This window comes from Erythrolamprus reginae, chromosome 3 (assembly GCF_031021105.1).
Source record: "Erythrolamprus reginae isolate rEryReg1 chromosome 3, rEryReg1.hap1, whole genome shotgun sequence".
In the NCBI taxonomy this organism is placed as follows: Eukaryota; Metazoa; Chordata; class Lepidosauria; order Squamata; family Dipsadidae; genus Erythrolamprus; species Erythrolamprus reginae.
Genome location: NC_091952.1, coordinates 218,133,097 through 218,155,762, shown reverse-complemented (window position 1 = coordinate 218,155,762; position 22,666 = coordinate 218,133,097). Strand labels below are relative to the sequence as shown.

Here is a 22,666-nt window from a genome sequence, read left to right as displayed (position 1 = left end):
TTTAAGGTCTTTAAGGGTCTAAACATAATCACCTTAATTCCTATTCCAATTTTCTTTGTCTCTTTTATTTAAGGCACATTATTAATCTGTAGCTATCAGTGGTCCAAAAGAGTAACTTTGTCACTTAAAGGGGAATATTTAAATATACATTATATCCTTAAAAACTAATCTTCATATTATTAAAGTCCATCATAATATTAATGAATCAATACATTATATATACAATATATGCAAACTTAAATATACAATATTTTGTTACACATGCATTTCATTAGAACAATTGTACCATTTATTTAAACCAATATAAATAGTTTGATGTTACTCCAGGAAAGCAAAGATTGTTAGTGCATGACCCTCCATAACTCGGCGGGCAAGCAGAACATGGCACTCCAACTTTATACGGTGCTTCTCCTATCCAATTTCCCCTAAGGAAGAAAACACAATAATATACTTAGTATGCTGATTATTTCATAACACTCTTTATTGTATAACATAAAATATACTTTTTTCATATGTTATCTGCACAGCAGACTCTGTTATACAAATGCTATTAGATGTAGAATCTATCTTTATTCATGATGTCACTTACATTTTTAGTCCCAATAGGACATAGGACTAGATATTTATGAGTAGAACCAGAAAAAGATCTTGAGTAAATAAGTTACAATATAAATAGACTGAGACAGAACTTTCCTATGTTTAGCTGATTTAAGAAATAAAATCAGGGGTTGTATACTGTTTATAACCAAATCACATAACTTTTCAAAAAATGTTAAGTATTTGCTGCTGACAATCCTTTGCTCTTTTGCTACTGTCATTTAAAAACATGATATAAGGTCTAACAACGAATTCATATATTTCTTTGATAGACTGAATTATAACTGCCCTTATTTACTTTTATAGAATAACAACATACTGTATCCAATGTTACGTGTACAACCCATAATTTTATAGAAGATAATCTGAATTAATTAGAAAATGAGAATGATAGCTTGTGTGTTGAGACAATATGCACTAATAGATTGTATTCTGTGAGCCGCCCCGAGTCTTCGGAGAAGGGCGGCATATAAGTCTAATAAATAATAATAATAATAATAATAATAATAATAATAATAATAATAATAATAATAATAATAAATGAAAATAGAGAAACTTACTTTGGGGCATAGTCGCATACCAAATAAACAGCTCGGCTCCAAACTGCTCCCCAGACATTCATATTATGACATGTGTGGATTGCACAGCCTATTCTGTTGGAAGTGGCCCAAACCATCTAAAGAAATAATAAGATTTATTTATGTATGTATGTATGTATGTATGTATGTATGTATGTATGTATGTATTCATTCATTCATTCATTCATTCATTCATTCATTCATTCATTTGATTTTTATGCCGCCCAACTCCATAGGCAGTTGTTTGTTAAAATTCCAGACTGAAAAGCAAAAACACAACTGATAGAGGAAAAATGAACCACTATCACCTGAGTATAATGTGTGCACATAGGCCCATAGCATCTCATTGGACACCTTGGATTGCAGTCCTGAGGATATGGAAAGGCATAATCTTTCACTTCATCATACCAGGGCTGCACCAGATTGAGAATGGATCGATATCTGAGAAAAATTACAATAAGATAAATTGGTATTTTTGAATGTTCAATATTGCTAATGTGCCTAAGTCATATATTATATGTAGACATATATATTATTATTATTATTTTGTAAATTACTTCATTCTTATACATTTTCAAGATAAAAGATGCTTGAAAATTAGTGGCTTGAAACAAATATATATAAAATTCAATTACCTTCCAGTCCGTACAGACAGATTTTGTCCAAAAAATCTCAACAAGTAAGGAGGCCCATGGTCCCAAATGCAGGTAGCTGCCCAAGCTTCTGCAGATTTAGCTAGATTATCATCCCACACCTGGCAAAATATAATATTTTTATTTACTTAAATACTGTAAAGGAGTTGAGAAATATGAAGTGTATTGAATAATATAATGATCAAATTATTAGTTTGGCAGACAAATAATCCAAAACCTAATTAGTTAGTTCTTCTATGTTCTTTGTCCAGTGCGATAAACTGATTCAAAATTATGAAGGTGAATTTGCTGAGCCTCAATCCTAGTCAATTTATTAGAAAGTTACAATTGTTACAATTGTTTATTCAATTTTATTCCATATATCTTTCAAATTACACACAAACTGCATACTCCTTGTATGAAAGCAACTGACTCATCCAATTTGTATCAGAAATATGAATACAGTGTTCCCTCGATTTTCACGGGTTCGAACTTCGCGAAAAGTCTATACCACGGTTTTTAAAAAATATTAATTTAAAAATACTTTGGGGGTTTCCCCCCTATACCACGTTTTTCCCCGCCCGATGACGTCATATGTCATCGCCAAACTTTCGTCCACCTTTAATGAATATTTTTTTTAATAAACTTTAATAAATAAACATGGTGAGTAATAATCTAAATGGTTGCTAAGGGAATGGGAAATTGTAATTTAGGGGTTTAAAGTGTTAAGGGGAGACTTGTGATACTGTTCATAGCCAAAAATAGTGTATTTACTTCCGCATCTCTACTTCGTGGAAATTCGACTTTCACGGGCGGTCTCGGAACATATCCCCCGCGAAAATCGAGGGAACACTGTATTGAGTGTTTTACACCTCTTCCAGTTTCTCCACATCAACAATATTAACTTCAAATAAACTTAAATGAAGAACTCTTTACAAAGTCACAACTTCTGTCAAGTTAACAAGAGTTTTTCTTCCAGGCATTTGTTTGTTTGTTTGTTTGTTTGTTTGTTTGTTTGCTCGAATTTGTATGCTGCCCAACTCCCGAGGAATTTTGGGTGGCTATCATAGTATCCTAAAAATCCTTGACTGACTTAAGAAATTTCTAATCAAATATGGACTTTGAAGATTCTGTATTTCTATCAACCTTATAGTAATAGTGAGAAAGAACTGGATACTTGAAATATAAAAAACTTGGAGAAAGACCTATGATATTTTGGAAGTATTAAACAGGACAGCATTGTACAGTATCTGCGCTTACTGTTCACCCTGAAGAATCCTCATAGGAAGCATTAAGACATCTGGGGTAGTTCTTGAAATGAACAATATTACTCTTTATTGCATCACTGTAAAAATTCCCCTGTTAGGTATCAGCGATCAGCTGCTCCAGAAAGTGGGTCACTGGGCCAGGATCTTTTTTTTTTCCTATCATGAACCATCATTTTTCCTAATTCATAGTTCCACTTATGGCAAAGATGTTATTTTAAAATTTTGTATGGAGACTGTTTGGACTTAAGTTAGTTTGGAAATACTACCCCTTCTAGTACCAAACTTTCACATTCAAAATGTTTGCAATAATTGTCCTTGATTCTTTCACTACTGTTTCTTTTAGACACAGAGAAAACCAAAATTCACAAATAGAGATTCACAGTCACACAATGAGTGTTTGCTCATAATAATGCTAATATAATTGGATCTGCAACTCTTTTGTAATATATGCTTGTTTTTAATGGGTCTTGTCTTTCTACTCAGTTTATTGTTTTCTTCATATAGATAATTGCATTTAACGAACAGTAAAATATAAATTATTTCCCCAATATGTTTTTGTAAAATAAAGTTTGATTTTTGAGGAAGAAGCCATTTTTAGAAATGATTACTAAAAAAAAGCCTGTTCAATAAAATTTAATCTGGGAGCAATAGTTTGACCTTAAATTAAACTGAAATCTATTAATTTTATGAATAAGTACATTTAAACTTAATTTAAATGCAGTCAAAATATTTCCTAAATGAATCAATAAATAATAAATAATTATAAAGGAATAAACTTTGCCAACTGATTATTTATCTATCACATCCCTGGTTTTCTTAGTTGAAATTTCACATTAATCAAATTAAGAAATTCAGAGATTATCATTCAAATGAAGGGATTTCCTCAAATCATAGAGTTCAATACATGCCCAGAACAAAAATCCAAGTTAAATCATCGCAGAGAGACAGTTGGTCTGCTTCAACCCATCCAGGGAAGAGGACCAATCTCTTCTCTGGATAATTGTTTCAATTTTTTTTTAAAAAAATTGTAAACAGAATGTACCTTTGTACAATATGAATTCATGTGTCTATTAATTACTGTTAAAAAGACAGAACTAGTTGTTCTATTTAAGTATTTGAAGCATGCTGTTATATCCTTCTTTCCTTTATTATTTGCTTATTTCATGACTTTTATTATTTTTTATAAATAACTCAAGTAAGTGAACATATTGCACACACCTTCCTCTTCCTATTTTTTTTTTTCAACAACCCCATGGGATGTGTTAGGCTGAGAGAGAATAACTGGTGCTTTCATTCCTAAAGCAGGACTAGAACTCATCACTTCCTGGGTTTTAGCCTTTTGCCTTAACAATTAGAGCAATCATTAATCTCATGGTGAAAACCCTTTGATCTACTCCTTTGATAGAAATTGAGTTATTAATTCTCTAGTTGGTGTTTTCTAACACTCAATCTATTCTGACTTCTCAGAAGCCTTACATTGCGATACGTACAAATCAGCATAGTACTTAATACAAATTTTCACCAATACTTAATAAAAAGGAAACATTATTTCTTGTGAAAGCACTATTTGTTCATCTAACCCTTGCGTGAAACTATAAATACATAGGCACAAATTAATTGAACATCTAATTCGCTAATATTGGCCCTCTTTCTCCTGCTGAACCTGAGGGACCTTGGGATTAAATCTAATTTTCCCAATTAGTTTCCCTATTCTTTACTGCTGAAGAAGTGAACCCATGAACCATTTTTTTGCACTTAGTCCTTGTCAACATATACTGTGGTTGTGCCAAAAATAAAATAGATTCCACAGACCCGGAGTTTATTGTTATGATAAAGACTTTCTAGATAATTCAGATTAAGGACAAAAGGCATTTTTTCTGAAAATATATTTTTTAGAAATTCAAAAGTTGTTGACATGTATCAGAAGTCTATCAGAATTTCTTCAAACTCTATTGTTAAGATAAAATTTTATCCCTTAGAAATCAGTACGTCAGTCAATAAGTCAGCCTAAAACACCATATTCTTTGGTATCAAATGGGCAGGTGAATTAAGGATATCAACAGAAGACATTAAACACAACTCAAAGTTGACTTCAGCAACAGAGTAATCAACGCCTGGAATGCACTACCTGATTCTGTGGTTTCTACTCCTAACCCCAAAACCTTTAACCTTAGACTATCTACAATTGACCTCTCCTCCTTTCTAAGAGGTCTGTAAGGGGCGTGCATAAGCGCACTATTGTGCCTACCGTCCCTGTCCTATTGTCTTATTTTGTTACTTTTTATCATTACTTATCTAATGTTTAATATGTACAAATTATCACCCCATAATTGTTTGACAAATAAATAAATAAATAAAATAAAAATATCTGAGTTTTTTGTTTGCCTGACTAAAAAACATCAAAAGTGATAGGGAGTGTAGCATATGTGGGGTTTGCATTCTGTTTACATATTACAGCCTGCTCTGCTAGTTTTGGTGTGGGAGTAGCTTTCTCTTTGATAGATCCTTGTTTTACGCTTGATTGTTTGTCTTCTTAATTGTTCCTTTCCTTGGTAGTTCCTGATTACAGTATTATTTGTTTCCTTTGTTGTTTGTCTAATGTTAATTCCTACTTATCTGTGTGTTGGCTAATAGAGAGGAGGTGTTCTGGTCTTTTTGTTTTCTTCTGTTTTTATATTGTGTCTTTTGCATGGTAGGTAAATGTAGTTTACCTCTATATCTCTATTGATGGTTGAGAGTCAGGCTTCCAGGAATTCCTTGGGGTTTAGTCTAGGATACTCACAGTCTCCCAACTGAAACTATGGTTGAGTTTTTCCATGTGTTGCCAATTAAGGTATTTTCATGGTGTCTTCTAATTGCTAATAGGTGTTCATTGAAGCACTCTGCTAATCTTCTGTATGGTCTACATTGTGGCTGTTGCAGTTCTTGTACTGAATATTGTATATTCTTCTTGGGTTACTGGCTCTTTTGAAGTATGTAAGATATTTTATAGGGCCCTACAAAATAGGACTTGCAGGCACGTTTCGGTAAGGGTTTTTGAAGGGAAGCAAAAAACCTCACCGAAACATGCCCACATGCGCATCCTTGTGTGAGATTTTGCTATTTGCACAGGTGCGGGAAGCAAAATTGTGCTCAATCCCAAACTTGTGCTCTAGAGCCGCGGAGCTGGGTACAATTAGCCATTCTGGAAGCAGCCCATCTTTGTCCACAGTGCAGAATTTATGTGCTTTTGTCATTGTGTTTTATTTTCTCCTGGTATGTTTTCATTTGTTTGTTGTTTTAATAGTAGTCAATTTATGTATCATTTACCTGTTACCAAATGGGGTATAAGAAATATAAGAATTCCAAATAGAGTGGGTGAAACACACCTGGAAAATCAATGTGAGTCGTTCCAAGCTCAATTCCTTAAAAAAAATATATGTGAAAACAAGTACGTTGACCAAATTTTATTTGTAAGAAATAATGGCGCCTTTTTCTGAATGCAGTGAAGCTGATTGTTAGAGGTTTGGCTAAAGAATAAGCAATTAACTTGCTAGTCTGTTCCATTTACTCTTATTGAATATGGTGCTATAAAAATGATGGATGAAGTACTCAATGTTTTAGACTAAGAGAATGGAGCAGGCTAGATGTGTGAATAAATCAAATTCATCCACAACAGCTGTAGGAAACATTTAGCACAATGGGATCCAAATGGTAAAACTAAGGATCTTTTCACCCACATCATCTATCTACTGTCCAAAATGGTGTAATTGGACTGATCAGCTGTGGCCTAATTTGATATGAAGGCAGGCACTTTAGGTCACTGAAATGCAAGGATTTTTCTTGTCTCAATTCCCTTCCCCATCATGCAGTTATATATAAAACAAAGACTTGGGTAAAAAAAAAAACCTTTTGTCTTTTTGGAGCCTTGATACTAATTTTGTAGCACTCAAAGCTAATTAAGGCTGAAAATTAGAACCTAAAGTAGTTCTGTTCCTTCTCCAACAAATGAAAACAAATTACCATATAAGACACACCATTTTTCTTCCTAAACAAGGCTGAAAATTTGGGTGTAGCTTTTTTTGAAGTTTTTCCCCCCAGCCCTAAATAGGTACTAACGATCTTCCCAGCTCTTACCTTGCAGGTTCTTTCATTGTTACTGTCTGCGAAGAATGTTTTCCAAGCCCTAATTCTTTACAGTTTTTTTTTCATTGCTCTACTTGCTCAGAAAGTTTTTTTCCAGCCATAACCAAGCGCTAACAATGTTCTCAGCTTTTACTGGCTTGCACGCTTTTTCATTGTTACTCTTTGTGAAAAAGATACTGGTTGTCACCTTTAAAAGCCCTGATATGAGGCCTTATGGTTTCTGTTCATCCTGTACATTTTACAGAATTGACATCTAATAGGATCCAGAAAATGGACCTGACCTCTGGAATATTTTCCTCCAGAGATTTCTCTGACTACTCCCCCCTTACCAGCCTTTAAAAGAATAGTAAAACATGATTCTTGTCTGGTCCTTGATTTAGAGAGGTTAGATTGGCCTTTTTTGGCCTCTCCTCATGGGGGAGAGACAGGGTGGGCCTGGATGGGGGGGGACGCAGTGGGGTAGCAAAAATAGAGCTCCACCCCAGAGCACCCAATTTGCCCTGAAAGATGTTGAAAGAAAATGCATAGCATCCTGCATAAGCCACACCCACAGTGTGGTAGTAAAAATTTTGGTGGACCTTCACTGGGGAGAGAATTTGGTTACTCTAAGTTTGGTTACTCTACCCTACCCATGACATTCCACATTGAATTTTGTTGATTTTCTCGTTTTTATATCTCAAATATCCCGGGATATTATCCCTACAAATGCTGTTATTGATAGATAGCAATCTGATAGCTCTTAGGCTTAGTTGGAAATAGCTTTGGATTGCTGGTACATTAATAGCTGCCTTCAAAGAACATCCAGCAGATTTTTCCCAACTCCTGTCAAGCGTAAGAGTATTGAAGTTAATTGTAATTAGATATGCATTGATATTTCTTTAGGTCCCTGCTGCACAGATATGATATTTCTGTGCAATTTTCACTATATGCAGTCATCTCTTTAGTTCCAAAGAGAAACCTGCACAAGGAAGCTAAATGAGATTGAACATTTGAAAATCTTGAGTAAGAAAATTAGGGCATGTTTCCTACCTTTGTGTTCAGGTTGAAAATCTAAAGTAGAGACTTAATTTGGATTCCCTTGAATAAGAGTGGAGCTACCAATGTAACTCAGACTCTTGATTTATCAAGGGCTTATTTCAACAGTACTCAAGTGTGTATGAATACAACGGGCATCCTTCCAGATTGAGTTCATATTCTGCTGCTTTGGAGAATTGCTTGATTAAACTCAGTCCCTACAAGCCTGCCAGCTATGACCCTGATCTGACTCAGAAATAAGACTGAGAAATGAAGCTTCCTGTCTTTCAGTAATTGTCATAAGAAAACCACAAATGGCTTTTAACTTTTTTTTCTCGTTATTTTTTTCACAAAATAGAGTGAAATCCAAAGACACAATAGTCTTAAGAGAAAATGAAGTCAGTTCTGTCTCAGAAATAGATTACAGAAGGTTTGTAGGTAGACTCCCATTACAAACATTTTTAACACTATATGTTTATACATTTTCAATTTTGGAGAAAATTTGACATTTTGGGGAATCTATTTTTAACATATGAATCTTGCCCATTTTCAGACTGATCAATGCCTATCACAAAAACTGTATCTTAAAATATTTTTAAAGATAATTAATGGTTTTAAATTATTTTCCTGTAGTTTGTAGTTGCTCTGGAAATTGTAGCCATTTATCTGTATTCCTTTATTAAAAATATGACCATTCTAAAAGAGGTGAAATGATTCGTACTTGGGCTGTAAAGTCTGATTTGGGAAAATGGTGGATATTTTATTTCAGAATTAACTGACATGCTTAGCAAAGGGCATTATATTTTTCTCTAAAGCACTGTGTCTAGCAGGTGTAATGACCTATTTATTGTAACAGTGATGTTAATAGGAATATGGGAGATAAAACACACAAAATAGTGAATATTATAATCTGATACAAAAGGGCTGGACTTGGTATGACTTTTCAGTCAAAGTAAAAATGCAAAGCTATATAGTAAACAATCCATTCTGATGTATGGTGACTTCTTACCAACTCTAAGTTCCTATAACTAAATTGATTTCTAGTGCAATTATGATACACTGAATTTTTTTTTTCAAAATAATAATAATAATTTTAATACCTTTTATGACCTTTCCAGATTCCATAACTATAAGCAAGGCAATTCCTACCAACTGCCAGGGTTAGGCTCCTGCTGGTTGAGACTAGATCACTCGAACCGGTAGCGACCCACTGGTGACATCATGATGGCATCACAGATCAGTTTGGTCCGTGGCTGCCACCAACTTTTTTTCCAGAATTTTTTACTGTTTTGAAGTTTTTCCTCTGCTTCTGCTTGAAAAGGAGCCCTTTCCACCTGCCCCTGGGTTTATACTTACCTTTATTCCTTTGCCAGAAGCACAACTGATCAGCTCCTCAGTTGTGTTTTGGGCTGATTATAGCTACTGAGCATGTGCGAAAGCAGTATTGAACAAGGGGACAATGTAACGCACGCGCATAAAATGTCGCGATACAAACTGGTGATGAACATAAGTGGAACCCACCACTGCCAATTTCACCTAACATTAGGTATTAATGAAAAAAGTAGGTATTACTCTAATATGATTGCTTTGTATGTATGTGTGCATGATTGTTTAGTTTAGCTAGGGGTTTTTATCATTAGTTTAATGGGGATTTTACTGTTTTTACTATTTAACATTTGACTTTGATCATAATATTGTATTGTATTATTTTATTGTCGCAAGCCGCTCTGAGTCCCATGGGATTAGGTGGCATATATATCAAATAAATAATTAAATTAAATTAAATTAAATGTCATTTGCAAGGGATAGTTTAAACTAAATCAAAGAACCTTGAGAAGGATCATTTCCTATGAAAGTCTGCTGGGTTTGGCTTATTTTGTTAATAAAATTTCTTAAAACATTTGCATTCTTCCAAAAAAACATGTACTGATCACCTTGGCTGCTTGTCTCCTCTTTTACATAAAGTTATATTGTTATTTGATTGATAAAAATTATTATCAATCCATTGCAGGACAAAGAACTCTTCTTGAAAGTATGGACTGCAATCTACCCATTAGTCCAGTCTAGGCTAGTACACTGATGTTTTTCAATTGTCTAGTCTAGTGCTGAAAGAGAGCAGCTAGTGAACCAGTTAGCTTTCATGAACCTAAGGCAGTGATGGTGAACCTTTTTTTCCTTGGGTGCAAAAAAAGCATGGGCGTACACTATTGTGCATGCGTGAGTGTCCACACTCATAATTCAATGCCTGGGAAGGGTGAAAACAGCTTCCCTCATCCACCAGAGGCCCTCTGGAGGCTGGAAACAGCCTGTTTCCCAACTTCTGGTGGACCAAGTAGGCTTGTGTTTTGCCCTCCCCAGACCCCAAAGGCTTCCCTGGAGCTAGGGGAAGGTAAAAATGCCCTCCCCCATCCCCTCAGAGGCTCTCTGGAAGCCAAAAAATGCCCTCCCAGAGTCTCTGTGCGAGCCAAAAAACAGCTGGCTGGCACACACATGCACATTGGAGCTAAGCTAGGGCAATGGCTTGCGTGCCAGCAGATATGGCTCCATGTGCCACCTGTGGTACCTGTGCCATAGGTTTGCCATCATGGATCTAAGGCTTCCATTCCTAGCATATCACCTTAACCACTGAACTACACTGGCTATCTATTTGATCAATAAATTAAAATTTTAAAATAATTACAATATTGAGTTTGATTGTTTTACCTTTTCAAAGCCGAGAACAAACATACAGTAAATAGTCCAGAAGTGCAAGGGCCATTTTTTAAAAACTAAAAAGATCTGTCAATGCTCCAGAAAAGATATAACTTGTAATCTTGTTTACATATGAAATAAAAACAGACTTAAGCGGTTGAGAAATTCATCTTCAGTTCCAGACAGCATCTTGGTTTTTATCCAGGAAATTAAATTACAAACGTCAGTGCTAGATTATGTAGCTGCAAAATGATTGGCATTATTTTAAAACTTATGCTTCTGATGTCAGTATTAGTCACTTCACTGACTAAGTGCACTATTTTTATCAATTTAAGCCTTAAAGATGGACAGTGTATTCAGTTGCGATCTCGAGGGGTAAGACCATTGCAGACCATTTAGATACATGCAAATTATATATTGTGCTGTTCCCCAGATTGATATAACCATATCTGAAGTAATGAAAGATTTATCATTTTCCTAACCTCTTTGCAAAAATGTACACATGCACACATTTGCAGAACTACACATTTTCTTTCTCAGATGGCATGTAGTATTGTTTTCATTTTGGGGTTAAACTGGCATATTAGTGTCATATCAAGAAGTATTATCATATTCAAAGCATGTTGGATTTTAATATACTGGGTCATAATAAACTTTTCCAAATGCACTTTTCCAGATTTGTTTTTCCATTTCTATGCTAATGCTTTCACTTCCTTTTAAGAACTTGAAAGTAAATAGTTTCACTGATTTTACAATCCTTTCACATGGCCTAATACAAAAAGTGTGCAATCTGTGGTTCAAGGCATGTATACAGCCCTCTGTTTAATTTCCTGCATCTATTGGTCCAGTTTCAAAAGGCTGTGCAGCCTCTGGACAAGACCTATCTGTCTCTTTTCTGGCAGCTTTTTGGGAGAGCCATAGCTGAAGAAAAGAAGGAATAGTCAAGGGAAGCTGATCCTTCCTTCTCATATTTAATTTTGGCACTCACTACACAGGGTTTAGCCCTATAAATTGCCTCATTTTCTGGATGACTTTTTTTTTTTTTGCAATGCGATGCAGCCTTGTTGGCCAATAAAGGAAAATAAAATTAAAAATGAATTAATTGAACATGATCAATTGTTCAATTAATTAATTGAACATGATCAATTGTTCAATTAATTAATTGAACATGATCAATTGTTCAATTAATTAATTGAACATGATCAATCCATAGTTGAACTGCCACGGAACACGGCATCTATGACAAGCAAGAGCCAATTTATGGATATTTGTACTGTATTGAGTTCTTTCTTTTCTCCAGAGATCCAGAGGGCCCCAAAGTGAAGATGATTCTTTACCCCAGGTGTTCAATGACAGTTGAGCCCAAAGCAGCTATGTTGTGCGTTTATTACCCTGCTTGGCTATTGTGTTATGGTTACTTTTATTTATTATTTATTTATTTATTTATTACTTAGATTTGTATGCCGCCCCTCTCCGAAGACTCGGGGCGGCTCACAACACGTGGAACAAATCATAAATAATGTGACAAGTTTAAAAGATTTAAAAAAGACCCCATATACTAACAGACATACACACAAACATACCATGTATAAATTAAACATGCCCAGGGGGAGATGTTTCAGTTCCCCCATGCCTGACGGCAAAGGTGGGTTTTAAGGAGTTTACGGAAGGCAGGAAGAGTAGGGGCAGTTCTAATCTCCGGGGGGAGTTGGTTCCAGAGGGACGGTGCCGCCACAGAGAAGGCTCTTCCCCTGGGGCCCGACAACCGACATTGTTTAGTTGACGGGACCCAGAGAAGGCCCACTCTGTGGGACCTAATTGGTCACTGGGATTCATGCGGCAGGAGGCGGTCTCGGAGATATTCTGGTCCAATGCCATGAAGGGCTTTAAAGGTCATAACCAACACTTTGAATTGTGACCGGAAACTGATCGGCAGCCAATGCAGACTGCATTACTAACTTACTTAGTTTGCATTTGTAGTTCCAGTTCCAGATTTGTAGTGTGTGTATGTGTGTGTGTGTGTGTGTGTGTGTGTATGTATGATTATTTTAGGATTATGCATTTAAGATGGCTGGCCATATAAATAAACAAAAGAATCACACGATATCTACATATGGAGCTAAGAAATAACTCCTGAATAGTTGCAAAATGTTGACTTGGTATAAGTCAACTTCTCTGAAAGATTAATATTGGAAGAGCTTTGTCCCTTTTCATTACATACACTCTATTTCTCCCCATTTTAGAGCATGTAGAGGGGCAAGGTAAGGAAACTGAGCAAGCACATGGGATGGGGGAGGATGGAATAGTAGAAATTCTGCTATGTTCTAATGGTAACTGAATTCTTTTATTAATATATTCTTTCACCATAGAAAAAAACCAACATATGAATCATTGAAGTAGGCCCGCACTCACCAAAAGTGAGGAATACATTTCTTACTATACAACTGTGCTTCTCAACTTTCCAGACAGAATTCTGGGAGTTGAAGTTCAGATATCATAAAGTTACAGAGGTTGAGAAACACTACTATGGTAACGGGCAGGCAAAATTTTTACTGCCACACTGGGGTGTGACTTATTTTGTGGGTGTGGCTTGATGGTCATGTGACTGGGCAGGTGTGGCTTGCTGGACATATGACCAGGTGGGAGTGGCTTGAATGATCACCATCGTTCAAGTGAACTGTTAAGTTCTTGACTTACAACCTCACCAGTGTCACTCTCTGGGCTGACAATTTGCTTCGTGTTTCCTGTGCTCTCCTTCTTGGGTCACTCCCTGCCAATCAGCTGTTGAGAAAAGATGGGGGAGGAAATGGCCCCCCTGCAACTCCTATTGGTGCTGGTCTCCCTGATGCTTTCTAAGGAGGAGGAAAAGGATTGGAGGGGGGATGGTCAGCTGGAGCTGGGCACACAGCTTCATTTATGTTGTGAGCTGCCCTGAGTCTTCGGAGAGGAGCAGCATACAAATCCAACAAATAAATAAATAAATTTCCACTGGTGAAATTGCATTCCACCCCATCCTGCCTGCTACCCACCCCTGTAAGCGCTATAGTTCTTATTACTCTGCACATGGATTAATTGAGAGTAAACTACCAGTTTATAGCTTATAAAGATATTTTCAGTTCAAAGTGTGCATACAAATCCATAGCGAATATTATATTGCATATTGTATTTTTCTAGAATTTTATTCAAATGTTTTTAAGAAAAATCCATTTGTATTTTTATGTTGATAATTCCCATCTGGTCTATTATTTCCTCAAAGTTTTCATGTGTTTACTCCAAATGGAAGGACCAAGTTCCACCATTGGTTCTTTACTTACAGGTTTTGCTTATGGGATTTTATTGTTGAAAGAAACGGTGTAGTCTGAAAGAGTTAACATGAGTTAAAATTTAGTGTGCAGCATGATCTGATCCAATTTATGAAGCCAATCTGGAACCCAACATGGCTCATTCTGGTCTAGGCCATTCCAAAAGTAGACGTATCTGATTCATATCCTGCAGCCAAAGCAAGATTTAAACCACACACCCTTTTTGTTGGAGAGAATTTGATGGTAGTTGCAGAAAAAATACACAACAAACATTGTACATTTCAGACACATAAAGATTTGCAGCAAAGATTGATGCAACTAAGCATTCCCTTGCATATAATTTGGCTCTGGGTCAGGTAGAAATCTCTTACTAGTTCAAAATATGTTATCTCTGATTAAAAAATGATGTTTTCTCACATCTATTTTTTAATAATTCTGTAAGATTCTACAAATTTGTTGGCCAAACAGCTTCATATTTATATATTCATTGCATTTGTATGCCACTGTGATCAAGGTTGACACTCAGAGTTTACGGAGAGGGGTGGCATACAAATGCAATAAGCAAACAAGTAAGTAAGTAAGTAAGTAAGTAAGTAAGTAAGTAAGTAAGTAAGTAAGTAAAACACAAACATGCAATAATACCCTAAAGACAAAAACAATAAAACAATTTAACAATATGCAATCATGGCACCAACTACAACTTAATAATAGCAATTCAGCCTTGAATGCCAATGAAAAGTTCTGTTTTTACAGAATATCTAAACAGTGCCAAGTAGATGCCACTCAGCCGTTGGGAAGAGCAGTATAAGTAGTGACTTTTTTTAAAAAAAAAGTACTTATGAGCCCTCACTTTTTTATCTCACATATGGGGAAACCCCAAGCATTCCAACCTGAAAAAAACATAGGATGGACTTTTTCCACTAGAAGGAAGTGAGATACTCCCAAATATACCAAGAAGTGAAGTCATGTAGGTATGAATTGCTGAAACCAGCAACTTACTAGGAAACCTAATAGAAGGAAATGTGCCTGTTATTTATCTAGTTATGGGAACTCTCATCCACTGCATTTTTACCAGTTACAGCCTTTTCAAGTATAGTAAATGTAATGTAAATGTATTTCAGATAATGTAAAGCACATTACTACAAGTAGAGTTTCTATTGTCAGGAGCTATTGTTCCCAATAGGAGAATAATTGGCACACTATCTGAGGAAGGCAATTTTTTCTCTGGCCATGCAATCTCCCTCTGAATCCAGCAGTAGCTTTGAGTCTAGAACTTCCAAGTCATATATCTGCTGTTTCAGGAGAAGTGACATCCCATCAGAATTGAAACTGAAGCACACAAAACAGAAGATGTTTTCTGGACCAGCAACAACATGCTGGGGGTTAGATTATTCATTCTATCCAGGCCCCTTTAGTAACCAATAAAGATCTTTCCATAGCACCTCAAGCCCAATTCAATGTGCGACCATGTATCATCAGTATATGGATGTTATTTCATCCCAAAACATGGATAAACTCTCCTGAGAATTTCATGTAGATATTGAAATTGTAGCAGTAAAAGTATCAAATCCTGTGGTACCCCACAGAAGGGTGTCTACACTTCAGATTTTCATATTCCAATAAAAAGGGGATTTGTTAATATGCTTTACATTATCAAACATTATCCAAAACTAGGTAGGATATACGATAAGTAGTATACAAGATTGTTATATTGTACATTTATGTGAGCAGATCAATACTTATGCTGTCAAATTTGATAATGACACCATTATGGCTCAATAGTTCCATCTTTTGACATTATTGAAGATTTCATTGGGTTTTTAATTACTGTATATGTCAACATTTGATAATTGCTCAAAATAAATTTCAATGTTTATGGTATATTAAGTGACATTAGAAATATCACAGATTTACTCTTCCAAGAAAGCTAACAACAGAATTATAGACAAACAAAAGAAACAAAATTTGGCAATAGAAAAAGGGGATAATATGCATATTTGGTTAGACTTACCAAGGCCAGTTTTTAGGCAGAGTGGAGTTCCTCAGAACTCCAAGAGATAAGAATATTTGATGCCTACTTTTACATTTTAAAATTTCATGGTTCACTCCTGTGCATGTTGATTCATAAATGCCATTATATGCAATGAGATCACCTGATAATTGTGTGTAAGGTAGCCTTAAACAATTTTGTTACATTTTTCTATATAACAACCAGAATAATTGCTTTCATATAACACAAGATTAATCAAATACAGAATTAATTAAGCACTTTAACTACATTCAGATTATATGATCCAAAGACGCCTGTTAGAATGGTATATTAGTTTATATCATGTCTGCACCATAGACAGAAGAAGAAGAAGAAATGGTCTGAATTGCTCAGCACATGCAAACTATTACAATCATTTCAAAAGCTTTTGGCTTGGTTTTTTATGGGGAAAAAACATTATTTGGCAATGTGAAACTTAAATAGATTACGCATATTTTTTAAATTTATTTACAACATCCTTCCAAGTTCAGACATGAGGAAATGAATAAAGATGTGGCTGCTTACCATGTATTCCATGTTGGATGCAGGTGGGAATACTTTGCCTCTGACCTGATTGTGAAAATCCAAGATGGTAATCATGTCATTCTGTGAGATATATCTCTTTCTCCTGACTTTGGGCAGGTTTGCAGAATCCAGATGAGTTTTCAAAGCTGCTTCAACATCAGTGTAGTTTTGAGTTGACAGGAATAGGTCAGTGGAATTGGGCAACACTATTACACTTGCTTGGCAAAAAATGGTAATTAAGAGAGCCCCACTAATGGCAGAAATTACTGTCATTTTTAGGGTCTGTCTACTTTAAAGCAGGAGACAAAGCAAGGATCTGTGGAAGAGAAAGGGTTAAAGAATATTATTGGGATTAATCTAAGTATTTTCTTCCAGATGATTTTCCCAATCATTCATGATTCATGTGTGCAGCAAAGCACAAATACATGATGGTAGCAAATAGTCAATTGAAATGCTCTGATGTCTCAAGTTGCCTAGCAACCACACACACAAATTGTCCTGTAACATATGTGCCCATCGTAGTACAACTCAAAAAGCTACAAAAATGCTGAGGAAAAAAAAATTCTGATCACTGTGCAGAGTAAGTTCTGTACTCATACTAAAGAGACATAATCAAAGGAAAAATCAAGACAGGAGATAGAGAGAGAGAGAGAAAGAGAGAGAACATGGAAACCACTGTCTTTCTCCTGCCATTCAACTGATTCAAGGAGCATCAGATGTGAAATAATAATAGTAAAAAGACATGCAACAGAAACTGAGCTCAGTGGCTTACCTCTTTGCAGAACCAAAAAGCCCGGCGTTATTATTCTTCCAAGTTAAACAGTTTTCTTCTGTGCTCTAGTGTGAACCTTGGAAAAAAACAGAGTGTATCTTATTACCAACTTACAAGGAGAAAGAAAGAAGGTGGGGGGAAACTGAAAGCTTTCTAGCTGCTGGCTACCCGAACTGCTAACAGCTTTTATATGTTATAGTAAACTACAAAGGGCAACTCTTTTTCCAAGTCTCATGCACCCAAGGGGTGGAGTTTTGTACAGAAAACACAGTGATTGGGCTTTTACTGTAGGATATTAGGATATTATTTCAAACACCCCTTTCACCCTGACTACAAAAAGGCAAGATTCAACTCTTTTTTCCCCCCTCTCCTTTGGTTTTATTTCATTTGGCTTTCTTTTTTCATAGTTTCATTTCCTTACATCCATGTGATAAATAATGCACACATTTTATTTTTCAGCAATCTGGATGGAAAAATACAGGAGGCTTAAAGAAACAGAAAGGCAATTTGTTTCACGTTGACACTTGGAACACTGCTGTCAATTGTTTGCTTTTATTCAGGCAGCTCTGAAGCAAGAATGGAGAAAGTGAGATTCTGGAAAAAAACGTTTGTCACCTGAATTCATTTCTCTGAATAGCAACAGAAGCCAAATACTCTTAAAAGCAAAAAAGGGCGGGAGGGTCAGGGAAACATCTGGTCTGGATTTGCTGGAAGAGAGGATGGAATTCTTTAAGCAGGGAATAGTTCGGCCACTGACACAAAATGCAAATAGCTGATGCAAATAACTAAACAGAACCATGACAAATGGACCATGAGCTATAAGGGCTGCCAGTGACCCAAAGCTAGCAATCCCATAGCATGGATTTATAGTTTGGAGTTCCTTCATTATTACAGTAGACAGAAGCAGTGCCAGGTCTGAAAGCCTGAGGAAATCTTTACAATCAGCCTGTCAAACATTCCAAAGAAGGATATTTTGTGAAGTCAATGGAATGAGATTTCTCCCAGGAGAACTGGAGCAACCCTTGGAGGGAGACATGGATGAAAGGGCACTGGTGATTGCACAGAGAAATGCTGGCCCACTTTGCTTGGTGGTCATCAGCTCAACCATGCTTTGGACCAAAGAATACTTTCAAAATGCTTACTGTGTGTAAGAGTGGTAGCACAGACAGTTTACAGAGTGAAAATATTGGCACTTCATCTTTGAGACATATGAGCAGCCAAGAGCAGGTCATGTATCTCACTCTTTGCTCCATAACGCTGGATTGCTAGTTAAAAGTGGGAACTTTTTGTGGTGTGAAGTGGGAGGGAAAATGAAAATAATACCGGTATCTATCTAGTTTCTTTGAGGGAATAATTTCATGAATCAGTCATGTCATTAAACAAGTGGGACTCAAAGCTTAATTATTGCTTATGGCAGAAATTCACTTTGCTCATTTCACCAATATTACCGTTAAAATTTCTTCCCACTTTCTAGACCAGCATTGCAGAATAACAGAATTGGAAGGGTCTTTGGAGGTCTTCTAGTCCAACCCCCTGCTCAAGCAGGAAACATTGTACCATTTCAGAAAAAAATGGTTTTTCAATCATTTATTTAAAACTTCCTGAATTGGAGCACCCACAAATTCTGAAGGCAAGCACTTCCACTGATTAATTGTTCTGTCAGGAAATTTTTGTTGCTCTTTTCTGCCCTCTTTCTAAAGCCTCAACATTTTTTTCTTGTTGCCAAATAGTGATGGGCGAACCAAATTTGGGTCTGTACCGAATTTTGCGGTGTTCGGTATGCCGAACACAAATCTGATTTTTTTTTTTATCAAACTTCGGGCAAAGTTTGGGGTTGTGTTCGATGTTCGGAGCTTTGATGTCACCGGCAGGTTGCTAAGGACGCCAAGGTGATCACTTCCTGGATTCCAGGGAATCCAGGAAGTGATCACCTTGGCGTCCTTAGCAACCTGCCGGTGACGTCAAAGCTCCGTCCCCGGAATCTCTTCGTGGGAGGGATTCCCCATTTGGGTTCGAGTTCAGGTTCAGTTTGGGTTCAACCGAATTTTGCGTAAAGTTCGTCTGAACTTGCTGAATCCGAACACCGTTGCATTCGCCCATCACTACTGCTGAACAAAGCTGGATGCAATATTCCAATGTGGTCTTATAAAGACATTATAAAATAGTACTAACACTTCACACGTCAATGGAGCCTAGGGCTGTGTGGTCTTTTTTTGGCAGCTGCAGCACACTGTTGGCTCATATTTAAGTATCCATTAGGACTCCAAGATCCCTCTTGCAGTTACTATTATTGAGTCAGGTACCACTTATACAAGGCCTAAGACAGAGCCTTGGGGTACACTATTGTATACTCCATATACATGCAGTTCCATTAAGGACTACACGTTAAGTGTGATTGGTCAGCTAGTTAGAAAACCATATGATATTAACTACTAAAAAGCTGAGTGACAGATTCTTTCAGATAATAATTGGAGACAATGTAAGATAAGATTAAACAATGGCCTCCCATAATACTTTATAATGGCACCTACGCTATTCAACTTATAACTATTAGATATGCCAGTGACAAGAGGATGCAAATTTGGATACACTGATAATTTGGCCATAGCAGTACAAGAAAAACACATAGAGATGTCAGACAGCCTTCTACCCAAAGTTCTTAAAACTGACTAAGGGTTACTCCTAGCAAGAGCAAAACATGCTTCTACCTTAACTAGCATATGAAGCCCTGAAGGCAGAGGTGGTATTCACTAGGATCAGACTAATCCTGGAGAACCTGTAGTGGAAATTTTGAGTGGTTCAAAGAACAAGTAAATACCACCTCTGATTGGTCCTGCCCCAATCTATTCTCTGCATCCAAGTTCCAGCTGATTGGGAGGAAACGGGGATTTTGCAGTAACCTTCCACTGGAGTGGGGAGGGAATGGAGATTTTACACTATCCTTCCCTTGCTATGCCCACAAAGCCACACCATGCCCACTAAGCCATGCCCACAGAACCAGTAGTAAAAGAATTTAAATCTCACTACTGGCCAAAGGTCTACTTAAACAACAATCTACTTTCCTATAATCCCCATCCAAAGTACTTTAGAGCAGTGTTTCCCAACCTTGGCAACTTGAAGATATTTGGACTTCAACTCCCAGAATTCCCCAGCCAGCAAATGCTGGCTGGGGAATTCTGGGAGTTGAAGTCCAGATATCTTCAAGTTGCCAAGGTTGTGAAACACTGTTTTAGAGTAATGTTAGAGTGGACTCTCTCACAAATACTGAAGAGAATATAGTATCAAAAAACAATACTAGGAACAACATACTGCAGAAATTGTGTGGAACTAAATGGGAATCTTTAGTTTCCTCCCTCATTCAGCAGCAGGGTTGGTCTACTCTACAGCAGAATATTGTGCCATACTTACTAGTATGGCTTAACAGCTGTAGTAAGCATAGTAAATTATAAAACAGCATCATGAGGATTATAAGTGGATGTATTCAAACCACTCTAACTTTCTGGCTTCCTTTCTGAGCCAGATAGTACCACCAGTTTTATGAAGGCAAGATGCCCTAATGGAAGAATACAGAAAAAATATGAACAACTCACACCTACTTGTACTGACCTTTCCCATTTATTAGTCAGAACACTCAAATCCAGGAAACCCCCACTGCCACTGGCACAGCATCAGCCCAACAACTTTAATGTCGATTCGTAACGTAAAGTAAATGGATTGTTGAACTCCCAGAAATAGAAAGACACAGAAATGACTCCACCAAAAAAAAGTGTCAAGCTCTGAATGACCAGGCCAGCAATGCACAATCTTGAACGGGATTCGCACTTCACAAAGTGTCTGCTGGGACTCTCTGTATAAATGGAACATAGTACTTTTTCCTCAGTGTGACTGTGTGGTCCCAAGTCAAACTGTAGATCACATAAGCAAAGGGCATATACTGGTCCACTATCTCGGATTTTTTAAAAGATAAATGATCACTTCAATGGTTAGATGACCTAGACCTGTGATGGCGAACCTATGGTACGCATGCCAGAGGTGGCACCCAGAGTTCTCTCTATGGGCATGCACATCATCACCAGCTGTTATTTTAGGTTCTAGCATGCAAATGCCCCAGGCAGCTGTCCTCTTCTGGGTTCTGGAATGTGCATGCACAAAGACAAATTGACTGATGTGCATACGTGTGCCAGAACCCAGAAGAGAGCAGCTGGCTGGTGCGCATGTGTGTGATAGAACCTGGAAGATCAGCTGATTGCCATGCGCATGCGTACCGCCCAGCTGCTCTCTTTTGGATTCTGGCACTCTGGCATGTACATATGAACACATGCTCCAGTTTCGGCACTTGGTATCAAAAAGATTAACCATCACTGGCCTAAACATTTGTATTTGAACACAGATTTTTTAAAGATTTATATTTTATTGTGTATTACTAATGTAGGTGAAATGTTAATATATATTGCTAGTCCATGTATAATATACCATATGCTAAATAATAATAAATATCACATGCTCAAATCTGAGTCCAAGTTATTTTTACCTCTCATCTATACACCTACCATCACCATCCAAAAAAAGACTGCAAATATTAATTTGTAAAGATAAACGTATGTCAGGCATGTAAGACCAGGAGCATGCATGAAATTCAAATTTATTACTTTATTATTTATTATTGTGATTTAATACTATTTATGCGTATGCACAGTTTTTTGCCAACTAATGGTTAGCAGAAATTAAGAGGACTTAAGCTGTTTATGGCTACATAGAGAGTCTAGGCCAGTGATGGCGAACCTATGGCACGGTTGCGACAGGTGGCACGCAGAGCCATATCTGCTGGCACACAAGCCGTTGTCCTAGCTCAGCTCCAATGTGCATGTGTGTGCTGGCCAGCTAATTTTTGGCTCACACAAAAGCTTTCGGAGGGCATTTTTGGCTTCTAGAGAGCATCCGGGCGGAAGAGGGAGTGCATTTTTACCCTCTCCCTGGCCCCAGGAAAGCCTTTGGAGCCTGGGGAGGGTGAAACAGGAGCCTACTGGGATCCCCAGACACCAGAAGTTGGGAAATGGGCTGTTTCAGTTTAGAAGATGCAGGATTATAGACTCAGTATTAGGTTATATCCAAATACCCGTTTTCAATCTGAAT

General features: G+C 36.9%; 1 protein-coding gene across 1 annotated transcript; it reads right to left on the bottom strand.

Annotated features, from left to right (window-relative positions):
• Positions 1 to 289: 289 nt before the first annotated feature.
• On the bottom strand, positions 290 to 17,034 carry PI15 (peptidase inhibitor 15). Its single transcript, XM_070749197.1, has 5 exons — positions 16,762 to 17,034; positions 1,811 to 1,929; positions 1,484 to 1,616; positions 1,158 to 1,273; positions 290 to 425 (listed from the first exon to the last, which is right to left on the bottom strand). Exons 1-5 carry the CDS (start codon positions 17,032 to 17,034, stop codon positions 290 to 292), a joined length of 777 nt encoding a protein of 258 aa, XP_070605298.1.
• Between the last annotated feature and the right edge of the window lie 5,632 nt (positions 17,035 to 22,666).